The 20,876-nt window shown below is 59.8% G+C and overlaps 3 protein-coding genes and 1 long non-coding RNA gene across 5 annotated transcripts; 1 reads left to right on the forward strand and 3 right to left on the reverse strand.

Moving 5' to 3' along the window:
- NPB (neuropeptide B) lies at nt 173-891 on the reverse strand. The gene is made up of 2 exons (XM_021066433.1): nt 473-891; nt 173-398 (listed from the first exon to the last, which is right to left on the reverse strand). Exons 1-2 carry the CDS (start codon nt 872-874, stop codon nt 270-272), a joined length of 531 nt encoding a protein of 176 aa, XP_020922092.1. The 5' UTR covers nt 875-891; the 3' UTR covers nt 173-269.
- ANAPC11 (anaphase promoting complex subunit 11) lies at nt 2,621-6,763 on the reverse strand. Its single transcript, XM_021066434.1, has 3 exons — nt 6,610-6,763; nt 5,984-6,103; nt 2,621-2,919 (listed from the first exon to the last, which is right to left on the reverse strand). The coding sequence occupies exons 2-3, from the start codon at nt 6,090-6,092 to the stop codon at nt 2,774-2,776; spliced, it is 255 nt and encodes an 84-aa protein (XP_020922093.1). The 5' UTR covers nt 6,093-6,103; nt 6,610-6,763; the 3' UTR covers nt 2,621-2,773.
- ALYREF (Aly/REF export factor) lies at nt 6,769-10,588 on the forward strand. Of its 2 annotated transcripts, none has more exons than XM_021066430.1 (6): nt 6,769-7,125; nt 7,554-7,685; nt 9,154-9,301; nt 9,855-9,918; nt 10,015-10,192; nt 10,279-10,588. In XM_021066430.1, the coding sequence occupies exons 1-6, from the start codon at nt 6,892-6,894 to the stop codon at nt 10,291-10,293; spliced, it is 771 nt and encodes a 256-aa protein (XP_020922089.1). In that variant the 5' UTR covers nt 6,769-6,891; the 3' UTR covers nt 10,294-10,588. The 2 variants fall into 2 exon arrangements, with proteins under 2 accessions (XP_020922089.1, XP_020922091.1); XM_021066432.1 differs by having other exon boundaries at nt 10,024-10,192; nt 10,279-10,585.
- On the reverse strand, nt 10,461-20,834 carry LOC110255935. The gene is made up of 2 exons (XR_002336921.1): nt 20,732-20,834; nt 10,461-20,499 (listed from the first exon to the last, which is right to left on the reverse strand). It is a non-coding gene; the product is annotated as an uncharacterized LOC110255935 (long non-coding RNA).

The following is a 20,876-nucleotide window of genomic DNA, read 5'->3' on the forward strand; positions in this document are numbered from 1 at the left end:
GTGGGGGGGGCAAAGGCCGGTTCTGGGGAACGTGGACCTGGAGGGCTGGCTGCTGTCTGGGCCTCCAGGCGAGCAGAGCGGGGGCTTGGAAATCCGCAGGCACCTGCCCACGCCCCTCCCGCGGCGCCGGCGCCCCCCCCCCCCGCCCCCGCCCCCGCGAGGCTGCAAGTCGTTTATTCTTTAAGCCGTTTACTGAAAAGACGGGGCTTGGTACTGGGCGCCAGCTCCTGACCCCGGGAGCCCAGGCAGGTCCGGGCTCGGGTCGGGGCTCACGTGCGGCGACAGTCCGTGGCGCGGAGGGACAGGAAGACATCCGCCTTGCACTGGAAGGTGACTCGGCCGTCGGGGAGCCGCTCGCAGCTCTGCAGGTTGGGAGTGACGTCCTCGAGGCACACGGTCTGGGGGCGGGAGGAGGATGAGGGGGCGCCCCGCACCCTCCCCTGCCCCGCACCCTCCAGCGCCCAGTACTCACGAGGCTCCGCAGGCTGGGGCGCAGGTCGGGGAAGGCACCGGCCCGGCTCAGGGGGCCGGTGCCCACGGGGGATTCTGAGCGCCGCGTATACGGCGACCTGCGAAAGCCGGACAGCAGCCCCGCGGCGCGGCCCACGGAGTAATAGCCCGGCCCCGCGGCCTGCTTGTACCATGCGAGGCAGGGGGGCGCCAGCAGCAGGCACAGCGCCAGGGCGGCGCCCACCAACATCGCGGGCCTGGCCATGGGGACGCGGGTGGCAGCGGGCGGCGGAGCGTGGCCGGGCAGCACCTGTTTTATATCTGCTCTGGGGGCGGGGCGGGCGGGCCGTGGGGGAGAAGCCGCGGTTGGGAGCCAGCGAGGCCCCCGGGCTTGGTGCAGGTGCAACGCCCTCTTCCTCGCCATCCCCGCCCGTCCGCCCGCCTCCCCGCCTCCCCGGTGTCTGGTCCTGCTGGTCTGGCTGGGAGGCGGCCCCCTGGCCGGGTGGGTCTGGCCTCAGTGGGAGCAGGGCCAGTGGTGCCACACTGAGCGCTCAGGCAGGGAGGGGCGGCCACAGCCCACAGCAGGCCGGAGAGCCCCTGACCTCACAGTTCCCACCTTCAAGGGGAACTGAGGAGGACCAGGGCTCCTGGAGGAGGCGGTGTGGGGGGGTGTCGGGGGCAGCGCTCAAATTCACACTTAGGAGGGAGGGTTCTGCCACTGGTAAGGTCCTTGGAGCTGGTGGCAGGACAAGGAGGGTGGTGCTGAGGGGAGAGCTTTTGCACAGGGGGTGACCATGTGCCTGCTTGGTGGTGGGAGAACTGAGGTTACTGGGATCTGAGAGGACCTGGCGAGACCCCGGGGGGAGGAAGACGGCTGGACCCTGGGTATGTGCGGGGCCTGGCAGGCAGGCAGGCCCTGGGAGGACCAGGCTGGAACCCAGGAGAGTGGCCAACGCCCAAGCGGCCAGGGAGTGGGAATGGCGCCGGCAGGGCCCGTAAACCTGCAGCAAGCTGTGGACCCCTCGGTGCGTGTACTTCGTGTCCCAGGGGAGAAGTCCCAGGGAGGGGCGGGCTGGAGGCGGAGGCCAGGGGAGGCCAGGCCACCCGGCAGAACCCTCTGCAGTTGCCAAAGCTCCCCTCCTAGGGAAGGCGGCTCTGTGAACTCCTCGGTGACCCCAGATCCAGACACAGTGTAGACAGAGAGGGCCCTAGAAGACAGAGTTGCCGCCTAGAACCCAGCAGCTAAACAGGAGGACCCGGGAAGCTGAGCCCAGGGCCCTCCCTTCAGAGCCCTGGCAGGTGACACTCAGCCACCCGCCTGCTCGCTCCCCAGCGTCCTGGCCCCGTGTCTTCCCCAGGACAGATGCCAGCACAGGGGCCCTGGCAGTTGGGTTCCTGGGCGAGGGGCACACGACTTCCAGGTTCTGTGTGGGTGTGATGGTCCCCAGGGCCTCCTCTCCTCGGGACGCAACGCCTGGCTGGGAGGCACAGTGCCACGTGGGTGACCACAGTGCCCAGTCCTCCCCTGGGGCCTGAGGACAGAGAAAAGGTGTGTAAAAACGCTCAGCAGCCAGCTCTCCACTAGGCAGAGGGGCTCCAGGGGCACAGGGTGGTGACCCTGAGGGCAGAGTGGAAGGGGCCTGCACAGACAGGACATACGGGCTGCCAGGACCGTCACCCAGAGGGGCCGCCACCCCACGGGAGCTGTCGTAGGGAGGCCCTGGACACCTGCAGACGCGCCCAGATGTCGAGGACTTCGGTGCCGACCAGGAGCTGGCCTTCAGCTCTGGGAGACAGCCGGCCACGGCCTTGGCACCACCAGCGCCTGCTCGGGCACCGCCCTCCAGCAGGAGGGAGCGCAGCAGTGGCTGCCAGCTGTGTGCAGCCAGGGCCCTACAGGGCAGCCTCAAGAGCGGTCCCCAAGGCCTCAGCCTCTGTGCCAGGGTTCCACGGCTTGCCTCACTGGCACAAAGATACCCCAGGGCCTCAGCCAGGCCCAGCTCCTCAAGCCCTGAGCCAGACCCTCCTGCGCCAGCTCCTTCTCCTCCCCTCCAGGGCCTGTGACTCAGGGCCTGGTGGCATCACGTGGAGATGTTTTATTCATGAGAGTTTTCATATCAACGCGCCAAGGCGCATCTGCGCCAAGAACACAAGCAACCGGAGGCCTCCAACCAGGCTCAGGTGGTTTAATGAGTTTTACTTATTGGATAAAAGTGTCAACGTTGTGATGGAAAAAAACAAATGCAGCTCCAGTCCTCGTTTCAACCCCGTCACAGGCCGAGAGGGACGGTTCCCAGGGTGGGGGCGGCGTCTGGCAGTGGCCTCACTCCTTGAACTTCCACTCCTGGCGGCACATGGGGCAGTGCTGCTGCACCTGCTGCGCGTGGAGCCACTTGAGGATGCAGTGCATGTGGAAGCAGTGTGAGCACTGGCCCCACACCAGCGGGCAGTCATCGCCAGGCACCTTGCCTGCAGGAGGGAGGGAGGGAGGAGCAGCGAGTCACCCAGAGCGCGGGGCAAGCTGGGAGCGGGGTGTGCCCAGGGTGGCCAGAGCCCCTTGTGCCCTGTGTCCCAGCAAGGACAGGAACCAGAGTGAAGCCACTGCCCCCACGGCAACTCCTGCAAGGCCCACCTGGGCTGCGCCCACTCTCCCTCCCCCTGCCCTGCTGGGGGATGGATGGCTCCCCAGCAGGAAGAGCTCCGGCCGGGCCCACGGCTCCCACCTGCCGGCTTCCCAGGGCCTGGGCCCATCTAGGGACACACCGAAGCTCTGGCCCTGCCACCTGGCACCCATGTCACGTGCCTGCAGGGGACACATGCATCTGAGGGGTGAACTATACCTCTTGGTCAAGGCTGGGAGGGCCGGCCGTGGCTCTGGGACCCAGATGGTTCCCTCGCCTTGGGGACACTGTGATGTTTGTGGCCTCGCCTGTCAGCAGCTGGGAGTGACAGGACATCCTGTCTCTCTCCTGATTCTAATCTGAGAGAGTCCTACCTCCAAGGCCCTTGGTACCTGCTGCTGGCACTCCACTCCACACACCTAGAAGCGCTACCTCTGTGGAGAGGACGTGGCACACACAGGACACGCTAACGCTGCCTGAGGTCAAGGGCAACAGGCGGCCCTCTGATCTTCAAGGATCTGGAAAACCCCGCCAAACAGCTGCTAACAAGAGAACCCAATGACCTCCCCAGGTCAGGTCCCCGCCGGGACTGAGGGGCTGCAGCCCACTGCCCCCACCTTCTCCTAGGTCCCATTCCCTACGTCACTGCCTTGGGGGGTCTCTGCGGCCCTCACGTGCTAGCTGTGTAAGGTGTCACTGGTGCACAGACAGACCACCAGGACAACAGGGGCCATCTTGCCCAGGAAGTGGCTCCTAAGTGCAGGTCTGGGAACCCCGAGACCCCCGGGCTGGCCTGGTCGCCTGTGGCCCTGGTTCTTAAGACACCAAACAGGGACACAGGTGACCGTACAATACGTTAAGGAGACACCACCACGGCCAAGCCACACCACGTTGCTCTCGAGCCCCAGGCAGCACCTGCTTCTGCTGGACGGCGGGCCAGGCACCTGGCCTGTGTTCTCGACCAGCCTCACCGCGCTCTGCAGCCACCACGCTGCCCCACCTGATGGAGGCCAAGGCCCCACAACTAATGAGGGCCGCTGCCACCTGAGGGGCGGGCGCTGTTCCGACCAGGTGGCTGTCGTCGTGTCCACGTCTGCTGAAGACACCCAGCTCCTTCCCGACCCGAGCAGCCACCCCCGTGGGACACACGTCGCACCGCCATCGCCTTCATTTGTTTGGAGCAGTTCCTCAATCTTTTAAAACATCCTTTTTGTAACTGGAGACATCTCACCCTTTCCGACAACCTTTGGCAAGGACAAAACTCCCTCTGCCTCCCAGGCCACGGGGGTGGGGTGAGCAGGACGCTGTGCCAGGAGCCCACCGGGTGGGGGCCCTCGTTTAGATAAGCGTCCGGCGTCCCACCCGGCCGTTCCGCCTCAGCAGAACAAGGCTTGCCATCACCCCTGACACGTCAGACTCCCTCACAAACAGAACAGGAGAGGACGAGCAGGGCCAGCTAGCCCACTGGTGGGTGCCCCGGCCGGCCTGCCTGCCCCGGGACCTGACAGTACAAGAGCATGCTGGCGGCGGGCCGGCTCAGGCCGGTGGAATCCTCTCAGCAAGACTCGCCCGCCCTCGGAAACCCTGGGAGGAGTGGATTCATCACAGTCTGAGTCCCTCCGGATTCTTCAGAGTGCCGTTTCCGCAGAGAAGCCCCAGTGTCACCTGATCCGGGCAGAAGGCATCCTGGGCTCACCCACCACTTTGCTCAGTACCACCGGCTCCCTCTGTTTCACCACCAGCAGGCCCCAAGTTCAGACTCCAAGCCCCCTCTCCGTTGCAGCTGACACACTCGCCCGTCAGCCTGCCCCGCAGCTGGAGTGTGCCACTGGGCGGTGTGCACCGGGTACCACACAGGCTCATCGCCCACTTCGGGCCAAGGGCACAGCCACAAAATTGCTTTCGAGGACTCTTCTCTCCTGAGGCCGTAATCTGCTGCTGAGGAGGTTGCAGATACCCACCCCACCCGTGTGGTACTCTTGGAAAAGGTGGTTTCCTTTCTTTTTTCTCTAGGAAGGGCCAGATCTCCCACTTCTCCTCTCCTTCACGTTCAGGAAAACCCCATCAGGCAGAGCCAGTCAGGGCCTCCTAAGATTGCATCCCGCCTGGCTGACTCACAGGATGGGCTGAGTCCTGGGTGATGAGATTCCCTCTCAGCAGGAAGACGAAGGATTACCACCAGGGTAGAAACACGTGACTCTAAGAAGCAGCACCATTCGGCCTCACATGGCCCCACAAGACAGGCCTGGTCACTCACTGCACCCGAGCAGCTGCTCAGTGGTCCCCAAGCCCCACCTCCCTCTTGGGACCACCCTTGTCCCCTTGGCAAAGCCAGAGACCCTTTCGTCTGTCCCCAAACTAAATTAACTCTTGACCTGAATATAACAACCACTTTCACTTCACCAAACACCCTGGGAAGGAACGAACACGGCAAAAGCGGCAAAAGATGTCTCCTTGCGTTGTGTTGTCTGTGGTGACAGCAGTGGCGAATGACAGAGAGAAGTGAGTGGCAAAAAGCATTACCTCCAGCACTGACTTTAAAACATTTGGACAAAAGCAAATACGGAAACATGTCATTTCCGGTTTGACCTGCTAGATGGGAGAGTGGTTTTATAACATTCCATTCTTTTGTTGGCTTGAGAATAAAGGTCTTCGAATAAAAGATCTTAACACATCTCTCAGTCCCACGTGTTTCACAGTGACTCTCACCTGGACAGGAAGCTGTGCTCTTTTTTCTCACCAAACCTTTGACAGACGTCTCGTGTACAAACATGGGCCCAAACTGACTAGCCTTTCCCCATTAACTTTCTTGGGGAAAGGAAATCAAACGCTGGGGATGCTATGCAGGTATCTCTAAGGACCTGCCAAGGCCAGCAAGCAGTCAAAACTCGAGGGCGGGCAGGGGCACTCACAGTCCGGGCAGCAGCCATTGAAGGCCATCCGGCAGATACCGCAGTTCTCGTCGTTGGCCACCCAGAGCCACGTGGCCACGCCGTTCCAGCACTTGATCTTCACCTTCATGGCGCGGGAGCCTGCGGGAGGGAAGAGACCCCCGGGGTTCCGGTGAGGCTGCTGAGCTACAGCACTTGGGAGCCAAAGAAGAGGTTCCGCCCCGAGCCCTCTAGAGGGTCGGGGAGGGCAGGAGTCGCCTCCGGCAGGGCAGCACAAACTGTCAGCGAGGCGGCTGGGGCAAGGGCCGGGTCCCCGGGAGGACCGGGCGCTCAGCGCATCTCCCAACGCCGCGCTTCTGCCCGGGCGTCCACGGAAGGGGGCGTCGGCTTCCGTTAACCACTGCAAAATCCTGCCGTGTGTACGTCTGAAAGGGACATGACTGTCGAGGTCAGGAGGAGAGCCAAACCCCTCCCTGCAAGACACCCGCGGAAACAAGCCCCCGGCCTGCGCGGCCGCTCCCCCCGCCTCCGCGGACCCGAGCGCGGGTTCGGGGCGGGGGGAGGGGCAGGACCCGGTTAGGACGTGCAAGGAGGGGCAAGGGAGGGGCGGAAGCCCGGCCCCGCCCAACGGCCGCACCCCCACTAACCAAATCACGCGCTGCCCCACCCGCCTTCCGTTGGCGGCGCCGGCGCCCGCGCGGGAAGGTATATAAACGACCGCGGCTGCGGACAGGCACTTCTCAGCGGCGCCCGCCGAAGCCCGGGGTCCAGCGCGCACGCCCCGCCCCGCCCCCCGACGCCGCCGCCGCCTCGCAGCCAATCCGCGGCCGCTCCGAGGACGCAGGCCCGGAAAAGGCCGCGCGGCGCAGGAAGTGACGCGCCGGCGTGCTGACGCGCGGGCTCCAGCCGAGGCCGATTCCGCGCCCGCCATGGCCGACAAAATGGATATGTCTCTGGACGACATCATTAAGCTGAACCGGAGCCAGCGAGGCGGCCGCGGCGGGGGCAGGGGCCGCGGCCGGGCCGGCTCCCAGGGCGGCCGCGGCGGCGGGGCGCAGGCTGCCGCGCGAGTGAGCCGAGGCGGCGGACCCATTCGGAACCGGCCGGCCATCGCCCGCGGCGCGGCGGGCGGCGGCAGGAACCGGCCGGCGCCCTACAGCAGGGTGAGTGCGGAGGCCGGCTGGCGGGCCGCGGCCGGGGGGCGGGCAGGCAGCGCGACGCGGGAGCAGCGGGCGGGCCGGGCCGGGGGGGTGGGGGCGCGGGCGCCGGCCGGGCGGACGGGGGAGGTCGCGCGCCAGCCGGGCCCCGAAGCGAGACCCCACCGGCCTTTGTTTGGGCTGGACGCCGGGCCTCGTGGCGCCGGGGGCCGAGGAGACGTTGGCGCGGCCGCCCTGGCGGCGGGAAGTTAGTTGGAGGGAACCGAGAAGTTGCGGGAAGTGCGGCCCCGCGGGCGGGAAGCGGGGGCTGCGGGCCCCTCTCGGTGCCTTCCTCCCGGGCCGCGATGGGGGAAGGTCTTGTGGCCGTGGGGGCGAGGGCGAGTCCTGGAGCGCGACTTATGGGTCTTTTTCTGTCGCGTTTTCTTTTTCTTTAGCCGAAACAGCTTCCTGACAAATGGCAACACGACCTTTTCGACAGCGGTTTTGGGGGTGGTGCCGGCGTGGAGACCGGTGGGAAACTGTTGGTGTCAAATCTGGATTTTGGCGTGTCCGACGCTGATATTCAGGTAAGAGACTGGAGCTTCTCCTCGGGAGCAGCTCACCCTGTACAGCACTGACTGTGGTGTTTGGGACGGGCCGGGACCCTGAATCCGCACCCACCTTGGGACAGTGAGCCCCTCCCAGGCCCTCGAGGGCTGGCCACCACTGCTCCCTGGAAGGGGCTGCTGGAGTGCATAGCAAAGGCCAAGCTAGAGCTGAAAGTCCAACTGCTGGTTCAGTTTGCGCTGGAAGACAGGCCCGGGTCGGGCCGGGCCGAGGCACCGCGGCTTTGGTAGCTAAGCATCCGCCGTGGGGGTGAGGAGCCTCTGCCTGCCCTTTTCTGGCAAGTGTGGCTGAACGCGTGTGGTTCTGCGTCCCTGAAAGAGCGCGGCTGTCTGCGGCTTTATTTCGTGCCCGTTTTAGTGATGCTTTGGGAGGAGAAAGCCCTTTCTCTGCAGGGCTGACAAAGTGCAGAAGCAGAGTGCTACAGGCATCTCTGGTCCCCTCTGCCTTAAGCCCCGTGGAACTGGGTCCCGGTCTTTCTCTCACCTATGCTCACGCTCTGGGTCTCGTTAGCGGCGCAAGTGTTTATTTAGTCTCGTCTTCGACTCAAGCCTCTTTTCTTTTCCGTTTCTTTTTCTCTTTTTTAAATCCACTCTCCAAGGCACTTGAACTGGTTTTCTCGTGAAGTAATGCCGTTTTGGGGGTCAGTCCTGCAGATGGCTGGGTCCGGGTGAGGGGCCTTCCTGGGTTCGGTCTCCCAGAGCCCAGCCGTTTTACTTAGCCGTGGGGGGACAGAGCAAGGCCAGTGAGCGCTCACAGTGTCTCCACACTTTTTTTAAGGTGGTTTCTGGCATCCACTGGAAACCGCTTTTGGTGAACTCCACTTCCCGCTGTGTGCCTGCGGCCGGAGTAGCCCCACACTCTGGGTTCCCTCTCCAACTCCCAGCCTGCCTGAGGTCAGGGCAGTTTCCATGGCAGCGCTTGACTTCAGACTTTGCGGCAGGCTTGAGTAGGAGGAGAGGGAAAGGTGAGCCCGAATCTGCCCGGGGGAGGGGCTGGGTCAGGGCTCCCGAGTCAGCGGGCCCTTCGAGCTGATCCACCTTGGCTTAGAGCCCCTCGCTCTGTGATCTTGGCCTTTGCAGCTTCTCGGCGCAGTCCTCGGGCGTGTCGTAGGTCTTCCTCTGTAGAAGGCGAGGGCCACTTAATCTCGCGCCCTTCCCCGCGGGCTTTGTGATGCTTTACCTGCACTGTGGTACCTGTGTCAGGTCCCCCGACTGGCAGGAGCCCTCAGGCCCAACGGCTCCTGCCTGGAAGTTGCTGTCCCCCTGCCCCATCCCATCCCCCAGTTCCCGCTACCACTGCCCTGCCCCCCCCACACGTGACGTCTGCCTCCCAGGTAGATACCCCAAAGCAGTGCACACTTCCAGGGAGTGTCCCTGGGCTGCCAGGAAGAAAAGGGCTTCGCTGACGAGTGCTCTTTCGGACTCACAGGAACTCTTTGCTGAGTTTGGAACTCTGAAGAAGGCGGCTGTGCACTATGACCGATCGGGCCGCAGTTTGGGGACCGCTGATGTGCACTTTGAGCGGAAAGCAGACGCCCTGAAAGCTATGAAGCAGTACAACGGCGTACCCCTGGACGGTGCGTACCCCTGGACGGTGCGTGGCCCTGGACGGTGCGTCGGGAGCCGCGCCCAGAAAGGCCTCGGGCGCCAGGAGTGGGGCCGCCTGTGCCTGAGGACACTTGGCCGTCGCCCCTTTTTCTCCCTCTTCCCGTTCTGCCGTCTCACGCTCCCCCGCGCACCTGGACCAGCCTCTCGTGAACCCCCTCCAGCAAGCAAGCCCCAGTCCTCCCCTCCTGCAGCTCCTTGCAGGAGACTCCCTTCTGCGAAGGCCCTTCAGAACCGCCGTAGTCCGCCTCTGAGCGCGGGGCCGTAGTCTAGAGACCAGGGGCCTTTCCACTCGGGAGCCCTTCAGACACCCCCCTGCCCTGGACCCGGGAGGATGCTGCTGGGCTGTGCTCAGCGCGAGCTCGCTCTCCCAGCGGCATCTCCAGGCTGTTGGCCTCGTCGGGAGGGAGCATCGAGATGCCCAGGCCCCTTCCCAGTGCTCGCGTGGAGGCTGGGGCGCGGCGCCCAGCAGGCCGACCGCAGAGCCCTCTAACGGAGCGGGCCCTCTTGTGTTCTCTGCCGCAGGTCGCCCCATGAACATTCAGCTCGTCACCTCACAGATCGACACGCAGCGGAGGCCTGCACAGAGGTGAGTGTGCAGCCTCCGGGCGGGGCTGGCCCTTGGGGTGTCCACTCAGCTCGCAGGCCCCCCCGGGCACGAGAGTGAGTTCCCTCTTCCTGCTAGTGTAAACAGAGGGGGCATGACCAGAAACCGTGGTTCCGGAGGTTTCGGTGGCGGTGGCGGCACCCGGAGAGGCACCCGTGGCGGCAGCCGTGGCAGAGGCAGAGGCACCGGCAGGAGTTCGAAGCAGCAGCTTTCCGCGGAGGAGTTGGACGCCCAGCTGGACGCTTACAACGCCAGGGTAGGTCCCAGAGGAGGACGCGGGGCAGCGGCCCCGGACCTCCTGGGAGGCCCGGTGTGAGCGAGAACCCTCGTCCTCTGTTTCAGATGGACACCAGCTAAGCAGACCGGCAAATCCGTGCGTGGACCAGGACCCAGACGTCGCGTCCGTGCTCCCCGGAGGGGGGGGTGACAGACTGGGGCTGAGTGGCCAGTGATGGATTTGTTTCTTTTATGTTTTAAAATAGGGTTTAAAATTCATGTAAAGGTTTCTTTTTTTTTTCTTTTTCTTTTTTTTTAAATCCTGAAGCAGACCTGTTTTGTACCGAGTTATTTTTGGGATAAATTTTACTGGTTGCAGTTGTGGAGAAGGTGGCGTTTCCACCTTTGCCATAATAAACTAGAAACGTGTGTAGAAGTGGCCCTGCCTGATTCCTCCCGTGCTGGGGTCCTCGCCTGGGCGCCCCCGGGGTCCGGTGGCCGGAGGGGCACGGGCCTGCGGGTTGGAGGTGGTGGCCGCGTCTCTCCTGTCTGTTCCACAGGTCTGAGCTCGTCTCTTTCCCGCCCGGCAGGTGGGAGGCCGTGGAGCAGGGTCTTCCGCCCGCAGCTGCGGCTCGCTGCCTGCACGTCGAGGTGAGGGGCCGGGTGGGGTGGGCACCCTGGCTTTCAGCCTCTCTCTCCTGTCTCTGATGCTGTGGTTCCAGACACTGGGATTTAACCGTGGTGACCTGACGGCTTTGCAGTGCGATTCTCTTCGTCGTCGCAGCAGAAGTCCCGTGAGGGTGTCCTCGTTACAGCCTTGGTGACGTAGCTAGTGGGAGCTGGGGCCGCATCTGACGTGAGCTACAGGGAGCTGGAGGGGCTGGCAGACACAGGTGCCGCCTGGACCGTCTCTGGGGCAGAGGAGCAGAGGACAGTGACGTCAGGGTGCCCTGTGCAGGGTTCAGGGCACAGCCGTCTTTGGGTGCCCCCTCCTGCGAGCTACTCCGCTCTGCCTTAGCCCAAGCTGGGTGGGGGGCTGGCCCCCGGCCGCCCCCTCCCACCCGATGCTGGGCTGCTAGGGCGCAGAGGAGGCCGAGGGGAGGCCTGCCCTGCCGCTCAGGGGGCTTCCAGGCTTCCACACTGGGGACAGGGCCGGAGCGAGTCACCAGGGAGGTGTGCCTGGCAGTGGCCCTGCCACGGCCAGTTACCAGGCTGTCACCGCAGAGCCAGCAGCTGCCACTTGAGCTGCCTGAGCCAGGTCAGGCTCTGCGTGGAAGGGGCTGAGGACGGCGGTAGTGGGGAGGACGGCGCAGGGAGAAAGCCGGCCGAGGGGCTGAGCTCAGGGTCGGGTCCAGGTGGGCGCACATGGCCCCAGACCGTTGCTGCTTTGAGGCCATGTGACATCTCTGGCCTGGAGGCTGTGGGCGCCAGCACAGCGGTGACAGGCGGGGGAGGGTGACACCAGGCTGGGCCACCAAACCTCAGCCTCCCCGTTCATGAAGCAGGCAGCCTCGGCTTCCTTCGAAGGCTGGAGGACCACGCGCGGCCCTGCCCGTGTGAGAGGCTCTTGGGAGGAAGGGTGGTGCTACGTGCAGGGACAGCCCCCTGCTCCGGGCCCATCAGGCGTCCGGTCACCTGAGGGTGGTGCCCGGGGCGCCGGCCAGCGCTTCATCCCCGAAATAGTGGTGGAGGGAAGGGAGGGGGGAGAGGTCTTGGCGCTCGTGCTCATTTTCTCCTTCGCGTGTTTGCGTGTTTGCCCGACCGGCGCCTCGCGCACCAGCTGGCTGCGGCTGCCCCGCTCGCAGGGTCAGGCCCCCACTGGGATGCGCCCCAGCCAGCCTCCTGCCCTGCGATCTGGCGGAAGGTCGGTGAGGTGCAGGAGTGTGCGGGCCTCCCTCGGCCGCTCAGCCGTCATCCCTCCGGGTTTTGAAGGGGTTGAGGGGGAAGCTGGCGTTGGGGGAGGGCGGGCACGCGCACAGGGGTTGGAGCCCCGGGCCTGCCTGGCCTGAGGAGCTGCTGCTGGGGGGCTCCCGGGAAGAGGTGTCGACTCCTGGGCACTTTCTTGGCACGTGCGTGCTTGAGCCAAGGTACACAGGTTACCAAGCAACCGGAATGAGAAGGAAGAGCTCTGTCCCCTTGCAGGTGTGAAACCCAGCAGGAGGCTCAGGCGAGGTCGCGGAGTGGGGGTCACACTCCCCAGACGGGGTTTGGAACCCCAGAAGGTTGGTGTGTCTGCTCAGCTGCAGGTTGTCCTCCAAACAAGGGCTTAGTTCTGGCCTGCAGGGGCTGCGGCTCTGGTGTAGGAAACAGAGCAGATGCGGTGACACAGGCTAACGGCTGCACTGGAAGCGAGAGAGGCAGGAATAGAGACTTGCGCGTTTGCGTTCTCCAGGAACGTACATTCCAGTCGGGAAAGATGGGGAAGCAGGCTGCCAGGTGGTGACAAGGCTCTGGAAGAAAGCAGAGGGTGGGGGCCTTGTGACGAGGGGGACTTGTGTGCATGTGGATATGTGGGGAGGGAGCCTTGCTGGCAGAGAGGAAAGTAGGTGCAAAGGACCTGGGGTGAGAACCTGGGATGAGCCAGACCTTCAGTGTGCCTGCCGGAGGGCGGAGGTCCTGGGGCCTGACTGCTGGCTTTTGGCCTGGGGGAGGGCTCCCAGGGCCCAGCCTTTGGGGACGGGTGTGGGTGACATCCGTAGACAGTGACGGAAAGAAAAGGAGAGACGGCAGAGTGGCCTTTTGTGGTTTTGTTTCAATGCGTGTAGGATAAGCTGTGTCATCAGTACGAAAAGGTAACAGCATGAACAGTCACTTTCCTACACTGTCCCGAGAAAGGCTTGTTGCTGCAGGTTTTTTAGATAAGAGCTTTATTGACATAATTGACATATTGTGATGTTCCCCCATTTACTCAGTCAAATCCACCGCCACATTCAAATCCCAGCACACACTCCTTTGTCCCCGCGAAGAACACACGAGCCTTCACCTTTCTGCTCCCTTCCCAGCCTCCATGCGTCCGCTTTATGGATCAGGCCTTTCGTGCAAAGGGATCTGGCTTCTCACTCAGCACAGTGGCTTTGAGGTTTATCTCTGGTACAGCGGCGGCGGGGTCTCTCTTTCTTTTTTTTCTGGGCCTCACCCGCGGCACACAGCAGTTCTCAGGCCAGGGATCGAACCCACACCACCGCAGCGACCCCAGCTGCCGCCGTCGTAACATGGGATCCTTAACCCACAGCACGGCACAAGAACTCTCCAGAGTCACCTGCAGTGGTAGGAATGCCACAGACGGGGGGTGCTGTGGGTACAGCACAGAGTCTGGCTCGTGGCCGAGGCGGTGGCCTTGATTGTGTGGATCAGCGGGAGCCGCCGGCTTCTGGATCGGAGAGTTGGGTCCCCCCCCCCCCCCACTGTGTAATTCCTAAATCCGCGGGTGGAGAAACTTGGCACCAGGTGAATCCTTGTTTCGCCCCACTTCGCTCTCTCATCTCAGCACCCACGGTGCAGTAATTGTTACTGTGACGTTTAATGGTGAGTTCTTAAATTTTGCTCATTCTCTCCATGTTAATTGGAGTTCTTTTTTTTAAAGTTGTTTAATATGGTCGATTTACAGTGGTCTGCCCCTTTCTGCTGTACAGCCGAGTGACCCAGTCATACATCTGTACCCACTCTCTCATCCCCCCTTTGTGCGTGATCCATCACGGGCGATTGCACATAGTCCCCTGTGCTCTGCAGCAGGCCCCCTGTGTGTCCATTCCTGATGTAAAAGTTTGCACTTGTCAGCCCTGAACTCCCACTCCCTCCTCCTCCCCTTTGGCAACCCAAGTCTGTTCTCTGTATATGCGAGTGTTGCTGTTCTCTAAGTAGGTTCATTTCTGCCATGTTTTAGATTCCACAAGGACCTGATATCATAGGGTATCTGTCTTTCTTACTAAGTATGAGAATCTAAATGAATCTTAAGTATGAGACTCTCTAGTTCCATCCATGTTAATGCAAATGGCATTATTTTGTTCTTTTTTATGGCTGAGTCGTATTCCATTGTGTATACACACCACATCTTTTTTTTTTTTTTTTTTTTTTTTGTCTTTTTTGTTGTTGTTGTTATTGTTGCTATTTCTTGGGCTGCTCCCGCGGCATATGGAGGTTCCCAGGCTAGGGGTTGAATCGGAGCTGTAGCCACCGGCCTACGCCAGAGCCACAGCAACGCGGGATCCGAGCCACGTCTGCAACCTATACCACAGCTCACGGCAACCCCAGATCCTTAACCCACTGAGCAAGGGCAGGGATCGAACCCGCAACCTCATGGTTCCTAGTCGGATTCGTTAACCACTGCGCCACGACGGGAACTCCTACACACCACATCTTAATCCATTCATCTGTCAGTGGACGATGAGGTTGTTTCCACGTCTTGGCTCTTGTGAATGGTGCTGCAGTGAACATGCATGTGCATGTGTCTTTTTTTTTTTTTTTTGCATGTATCTTGTTTTCATTTCTCAGTGAATTTTATTACATTTATAGTTGTACAACAATCATCACAACCTAATTTTATAGCATTTCCATCCCAGACCCCCAGTGTGCCCCCCACCCCCAACCTGTCTCCTTTGGAAAGCATCAGTCTTTCAGAGTCTGCATCAGTGTCTGTTGTGCAAAGAAGTTCAGTGTGTCCTGTTTTAGATCCCACATGGAAGTGAAAGCATTCGATGTTGGTGACTGACCTCGCTTAGCACAATAATTTCTAGGTCCATCCGTGTTGCTGCAAATGCCGTTCTTTCTTTCCTTTCAACGGCTGAGTCGCAGTCCATTGTGTGTATGGACCACATCTTAACCCACTGGTCTGGGTAGATGTTCAGCTTGTTTCCATGTTTGGCTGCAGTGAGCACAGGGGTACGTGTATCTTTTCTGTTGAATGAAAGGTTCTTCTGCATATGTGCCCAGGAGTGGGATTGCTGGATCGTATGGTAGTTGTGTAGTTTTCTGCGGAATCTCCATGCTGTTTCATAGTGGTTGGACCATAGGAGGACACCCTTTCTCCACCCCGCCTCCAGCATTTGGTATTTATAGACTTACTAATGACGGCCATTCTGACCAGTGTAAAGTGTTACCTCATTGTAGTTTTGATTTGTGTTTCTGTAATAATTAGTGATGTTGAGCATTTTTTCTTGGGCCTGTTGGCCAGCTAATATGTCTTCCTTGGAGAAATGTCTTTTTAGGTCTTCTGCCCATTTTTCATTTGGGTTATTTATTCATTTATCTTTTGGTGTCAAGTTGTATGAGTTATTTGTATATTCTGGAGATCAAGCCCTTCTCGGTTGCATCATTTGAAACTATTTTCTCCTATTCCGTAGATTGTCTTTTCATTTCATTAACTGGAGTTCTTTTGTAAAAAAGAGCAGTTCTTTGTCCACCATTTATTCAGTTATTTATATCAGTGTGGATTTGTGGGTGTTTGATTCTATGAGTCATAACCAGGTAACTGTTACTCTGTTGCTCAGACTGTTAAGGTTCCTCCTGTCTGTCCCCTTTTGACCTGCTGTGTCCTTTTTTAAGCATTTCGGGACTCTGGCACCGCCAGAGGCTCCAGGCTCCTTTCACGGAGACTGGTATGTAGCCACCAAGATCTCGCCCGTGGGTGTGCTCATTGCTCCAGGGCTGTTACTGCTTCGGGGCCCTTCCCAGACAGAGCTGGAAAGTACATATACTAAGTCATGCACATAAACCTGTGTTCACTTCTGTAATGAGCTAGCTGTATACATTTAAAAAGCTGTGAGCTCAGCAGCTCAGCGGTTTAGCAAACCCAACTAGCATCCCTGAGGATGCAGGTTCAATCCCTGTCCTGGCTCAGTGGGTTGAGGATCCGGCGTTGCCATGAGCTGTGGTGTAGGTCACAGCTGCGGCTCGGATCAGGCGTTGCTGTGGCATAACCTGGCAGCTGTAGTTCCTGTTTGACCCCTAGCCTGGGAACCTTCATGTGCTGTGGGTGCGGCCCTAAAAAGCCAAACAATAATAACAAAAATGGACAAAAAACTTGAATAGATGTTCTACCATAAGAGACTCTTCATCAGGGAAATGAAATCAGCATTGAGGCAGCATGTCACACCCACTCGGACAGCTTCGGTCAAAAAGACAATGCCAAGTGTTGGCAAGGGTGTGCCCAGTTAGAACCTTCTCTGGATTGCAAGATGGTCCATCCGCCTGCAAAGTGGGGAATTCCACTCCTCTCGGGAGTGAACCCAGGACAAAGGAACATGCCTTCAGGCCAGCAAAGTGCAGATGTTCTGACAGCAAAAAGGAACCCAAAGTCCATCAACCAGCAAGTGAATACAGCAAAATGGGCCATTGTACTTACACAAAAACCAGGACGCTCTAGATGGAACCCAGACCGTCAGGTGAGCTCGCAGATGCAAGATCCTCTAGGTGGTGTGAGTCCACGGACGCAAAACGAACGTCCAGGAAGGAGGATGTACAGATGCGGAAAGCGGGACGGGGTTGCCAGGGTCTGGGGTACGGCGGGGAGGCTGGAGTGGGCACCGACCACAGGCATCTCAAGGGGACGTTATTGGAGTGATCATTAGGCACGTCCACAGATTGGCGAGGAAATCGTTGAATTGTACACTTTCAGTGGGTGGATTGTGTAAAGGATCCCTTAGTGACGCTGTAAGAGAACCGGTTGCCTTTCTGTGTCATTAAATACTTTTACTTGAATAATGTGAAAAGTTTTCATTCATCACAGGGTTTTTTTACTTTGGGGGGTGGTTAGGGCTGCACTCACAGCAAACATATGGATGTTCCCAGGCTAGGGGTTGAATTGGAGCTGCAGTTGCCAGCCTACACCACAGCCACAGCCACAGAGCAGCAGCTGTGTCTGTGACCTACACCACAGCTCACGGGAGCCACAACAGGAACTTCCCATCAGAGCCTTTTTATATTAATATGCATTGGAGTTCCCACTGGGGGTCATTGGTAGTGAACCCAACTAGTATCCATGAGGACACAGGTTCGATCCCTGGCCTTGCTCAGGGGGTTAAGGATCCAGTGTGGCTGTGGCTGTGGTGTAGGCTGGTAGCTGTAGCTCTTGTTCAACCCCTTGCCTGGGAACTTCCATATGCCACGGATGTGGCCCTAAAAAGACAAAAAATAATTAACACGTAGTAGTATTTGTTAGTCACAGGCGCTGGGGTGTGGCCATGCCGCATCATATTTCTCGGGTTCTTTGCTAATTTGATAAAAGTTTCAAAATAGAATCAACCCTCCCTTGCGATGGTGCAGAAACACGTCACAATCCTGGAGTCCGGCTCCTGCGGGCCCCTCCCGCACCTGCAGAAAAGATCAAGGGCAGGTGTCAGCACTGGTGTGGTGTTGCCAGCTGGTCCCGGAGACTCTTCAGGACCAGTGACCTGGTCCTTCCACAGGACGCTGTGCAGAGCAGGGAGACCGATCCTGTCGACGGAGATGCTGCTGCAACTAACGCCAGGTGTGAAACTCAGCTCAGAACAGTCAAGGAAAATATTGGTCAGATCTTGAATGATGTTTAAAAACTCATTTTCTTTTTTTGGCCACACCCACTGCATGGAAGCGCCTAGGCCAAGGCTTGAACCCTCACCACAGCAGTGAGAATGCTGGATCCCCAACCCACTGAGCCATTTGTTAATGGCTCCTGAACTTGTTAATTTCCTTGGTCGGGTCTGTAAATGACTCCAAAACTTGACGTGAAACAAACTCGCCTTATGGTCCCACGTTCCCAACATCAGAGCGTGAGGCGTCTGCCTGGTGCTCAGGAGCAGGTCTTCTGGGTCCTTAGCCTAATTTTCAAAGAGAAGCCACACCCTCAGCCTCCCCGCACCCAGGCCCTGCACAGGAAGAGGCCCTTGAGGTTGCTAGGAGGCAGGGGGTGTGTTTTAAAAGGAGAGGAGAGGCCACAGTCCTTGGCTTCCCTTCTGATTAAGAGGTGAGTCTCTGTTATGGTGTGATTTTTTTTTTTTCCCCAGGGCTGCAGCTGCAGCATATGGAGGTTCCCAGGCTAGGGGTCGAATCGGAGCTGCAGCTGCCAGCTTACACCACAGCCACAGGGTATCAGAGCTCCATCTGGGACCTAGGCCACAGCCTGGAGCCAGGCCAGGCCTGTGTCAGGTTCTTAACCCAGAGCCACAACGGGAGCTCCTAGATGAGAAGTTTGATGGACAATGTGCCACTGGAAGAGAAGGAACAACTGGTAGACGCCCTCCCTGAGAGTAACTGTGACTCCTTAGAGACCTCTGAGCCGAGCGCCTCAAAGCCTTTGCTACGGGACCTGACTGCGCTGCTGGGAGCTGCTCCCGCTGTTCCAGACGGCGTGAGTCCCTGTCACAGAGAAGGCAGCTTCCTGCTCACGCTTGTCTGGAGACCTGTGGCCAGAGTGGAGCGGTTCGTAACCTCCTTCCCTGCTGTGGAATTGTGTGTTGGCTACACCTTCACCTGTCTCCACCCCTGAGACTCTCACCCGCTCTCACGCTTGGGCTCTGTGGCAAACTCTGCCCTTGAACCTGGCCTGGCTGAACTTGGGCTTGGGAGCAAGGAGCCTCAGAAGGCCTCTTGGAGCACTTGCTCGCGGAGTGCCGCTGCCAAAATGCCACGAGAGAGGGTGTGGAAGGCCCTCGGGCTGACAGCCTCTGGGTTTGCTTCACACTTGCTGCATGTGGAGAAAGGAGGGCACAGATCAAACAAGACGGGCCACAAGCTGGTACCTGCAGAAGTGGGTGGCAGGTCCACTGGGCTTCTTAACCCCATTCTTACTACCTCGCGTGGGGGCTGCCCCCTTGTTCTGGTGCCCCTGTGGGCGCCCATCACATTGTACCAGACACGGTCTGTGTCGCCAGCAGGAGAGGCAGCAGTGGCGGCACGTCTGACACGACGCTGTGAGGGACACTAAGGCTGTGTCTTGAGCTTACTCTTGTTCTGAGGCCTCACTCGGGAGGGAGGCCGAAGGAAGCAGGGAACTGAATCCTCCTCCCCAAAGGGAGGACCCGAGCCTCCTGCCCACAGCGCAGGCATGAGCTTGAATTCCTGCAGATGTCCAAAGACCAAGTCCCTGGTTCCCAGCTTGACCACAGCCTCATACAAAACCCAAAGCCACAACTACCCTGCAGAGGGGCTCCCTGATCCTTGGACACTATGCAAAATAATAAAATTGGTCGTTTCAAGTGGCTAAATTTCATGGCCTGCTTTTACACAGCAACAGACGATGTATGTAAGAGCCTGGTATTTTTTTAAAAAGCACTTGGGGGAGTTCCCGGTGTGGGACCCAGCGAAAACAAATCCGACTAGGAACCATGAGGTTTTGGGTTCGATCCCTGGTCTCACTCAGGGGGATCCGGAGTTGCCCTGACCTGTGGTGTAGGTTGCAGACTAGGCTTGGATCCCGTGTTGCTGTGGCTGTGGTGTAGGCCAGCAGCTGTAGCTCTGATGTGACCCGCAGCCTGGGAACCTCCATATGCCACGGCTGCGGCCCTAAAAAAAGCGAGAGAAAAAAAAAAAAAAAAGAATAAATAGGAGTTCCCCTCGTGGCACAGTGGTTAACGAATCCGACTAGGAACCATGAGGTTGCGAGTTCGGTCCCTGCCCTCGCTCAGCGGGTTAAGGATCCGGCGTTGCCGTGAGCTGTGGTGTAGGTTGCAGACACGGCTGGGATCCTGCGTTGCTGTGGCTCTGGCATAGGCCGGTGGCTACAGCTCCAATTCAACCCCTAGCCTGGGAACCTCCATATGCCGCGGGAGCGGCCCAAAGAAATAGCAAAAAGACAAAAAAAAGACAAAAAAAAAAAAAAAAAAGAATAAATAAAGTAAAAGGCACTTGGGTTACTGGAAAGCAGTTTGGCAGCGAGGCAGGACGCCCGGCTCTGGCGTTGCAGCTTCCAGTAACAGGACGCCTGCGAAGCACATCCCAGGAACCAACCAGCTTGGAATGCTCTGCCTTTGGCCAGCTCAACTTTCTACACAGAAAGCTGACAGTATTCCCCAAACTGGCGCAAGTTGAGACATTTCCAAAAATACTAAGATCAGTATTTCGCAGTTCTATCGCTTCTACCGCCTAACAAGCCGATGCGCCATCCAGGTGAGCGTACGTGACCGCGCCGTGGAGCGGAGGGCTTGGACCCCACGCGGAGAGACGAGCGCTGGGGGCCCTCGGCAGCGCGGGCTCCATCCCGCCGGCCACAAATCACGCGCGCCCCCAGCCCCGGCGCTCCGGGTGGAGACCCCGGGGGACGGTGGCGGCTGAGCCAGGGGCTTCCGGAGTCACGAGCGGCACAGAGCCGCTCCCGATGCTGAGTTTCTCTTCGTGAAGGAGCGCTCCCGGCAGGGCGGCCAAACGCTGACGGGTCTGGAAAGGAAGGAAAGGCAGGGACGGCGCGCTGGTTTCGGGGACGGGGGCTGCCCGACTAGCGCGTCCCCGCGGTGTGACGGCTGCGTGCCCGAGAGACACGCCTGCGCCTCGCGTGCCACGCCCACCGTCCGCGAGCCACTGCCTCGCCCCTTTAGCTTGCGGGTTGACCCGCGGGGACGCCCCGGACCAGGAAACGCAGGTGCCAAAGGGCGCAGAACCCCAACCCTACCGGCCTCCACAGGGCTCCCCGCTCGCTGCCCACGCGGGACGCGCCCACAAGCCGGGATCTCAAGATGGCCGCGGCGCGCTCCCAGCAGCCCCCGCGCACGCATGCGCTCTCCGGAGCCCGCCCGGCGCGAGCGGAAGTCGCGTGA

Source organism: Sus scrofa, chromosome 12 (genome assembly GCF_000003025.6).
Source record: "Sus scrofa isolate TJ Tabasco breed Duroc chromosome 12, Sscrofa11.1, whole genome shotgun sequence".
NCBI lineage: Eukaryota > Metazoa > Chordata > Mammalia > Artiodactyla > Suidae > Sus > Sus scrofa.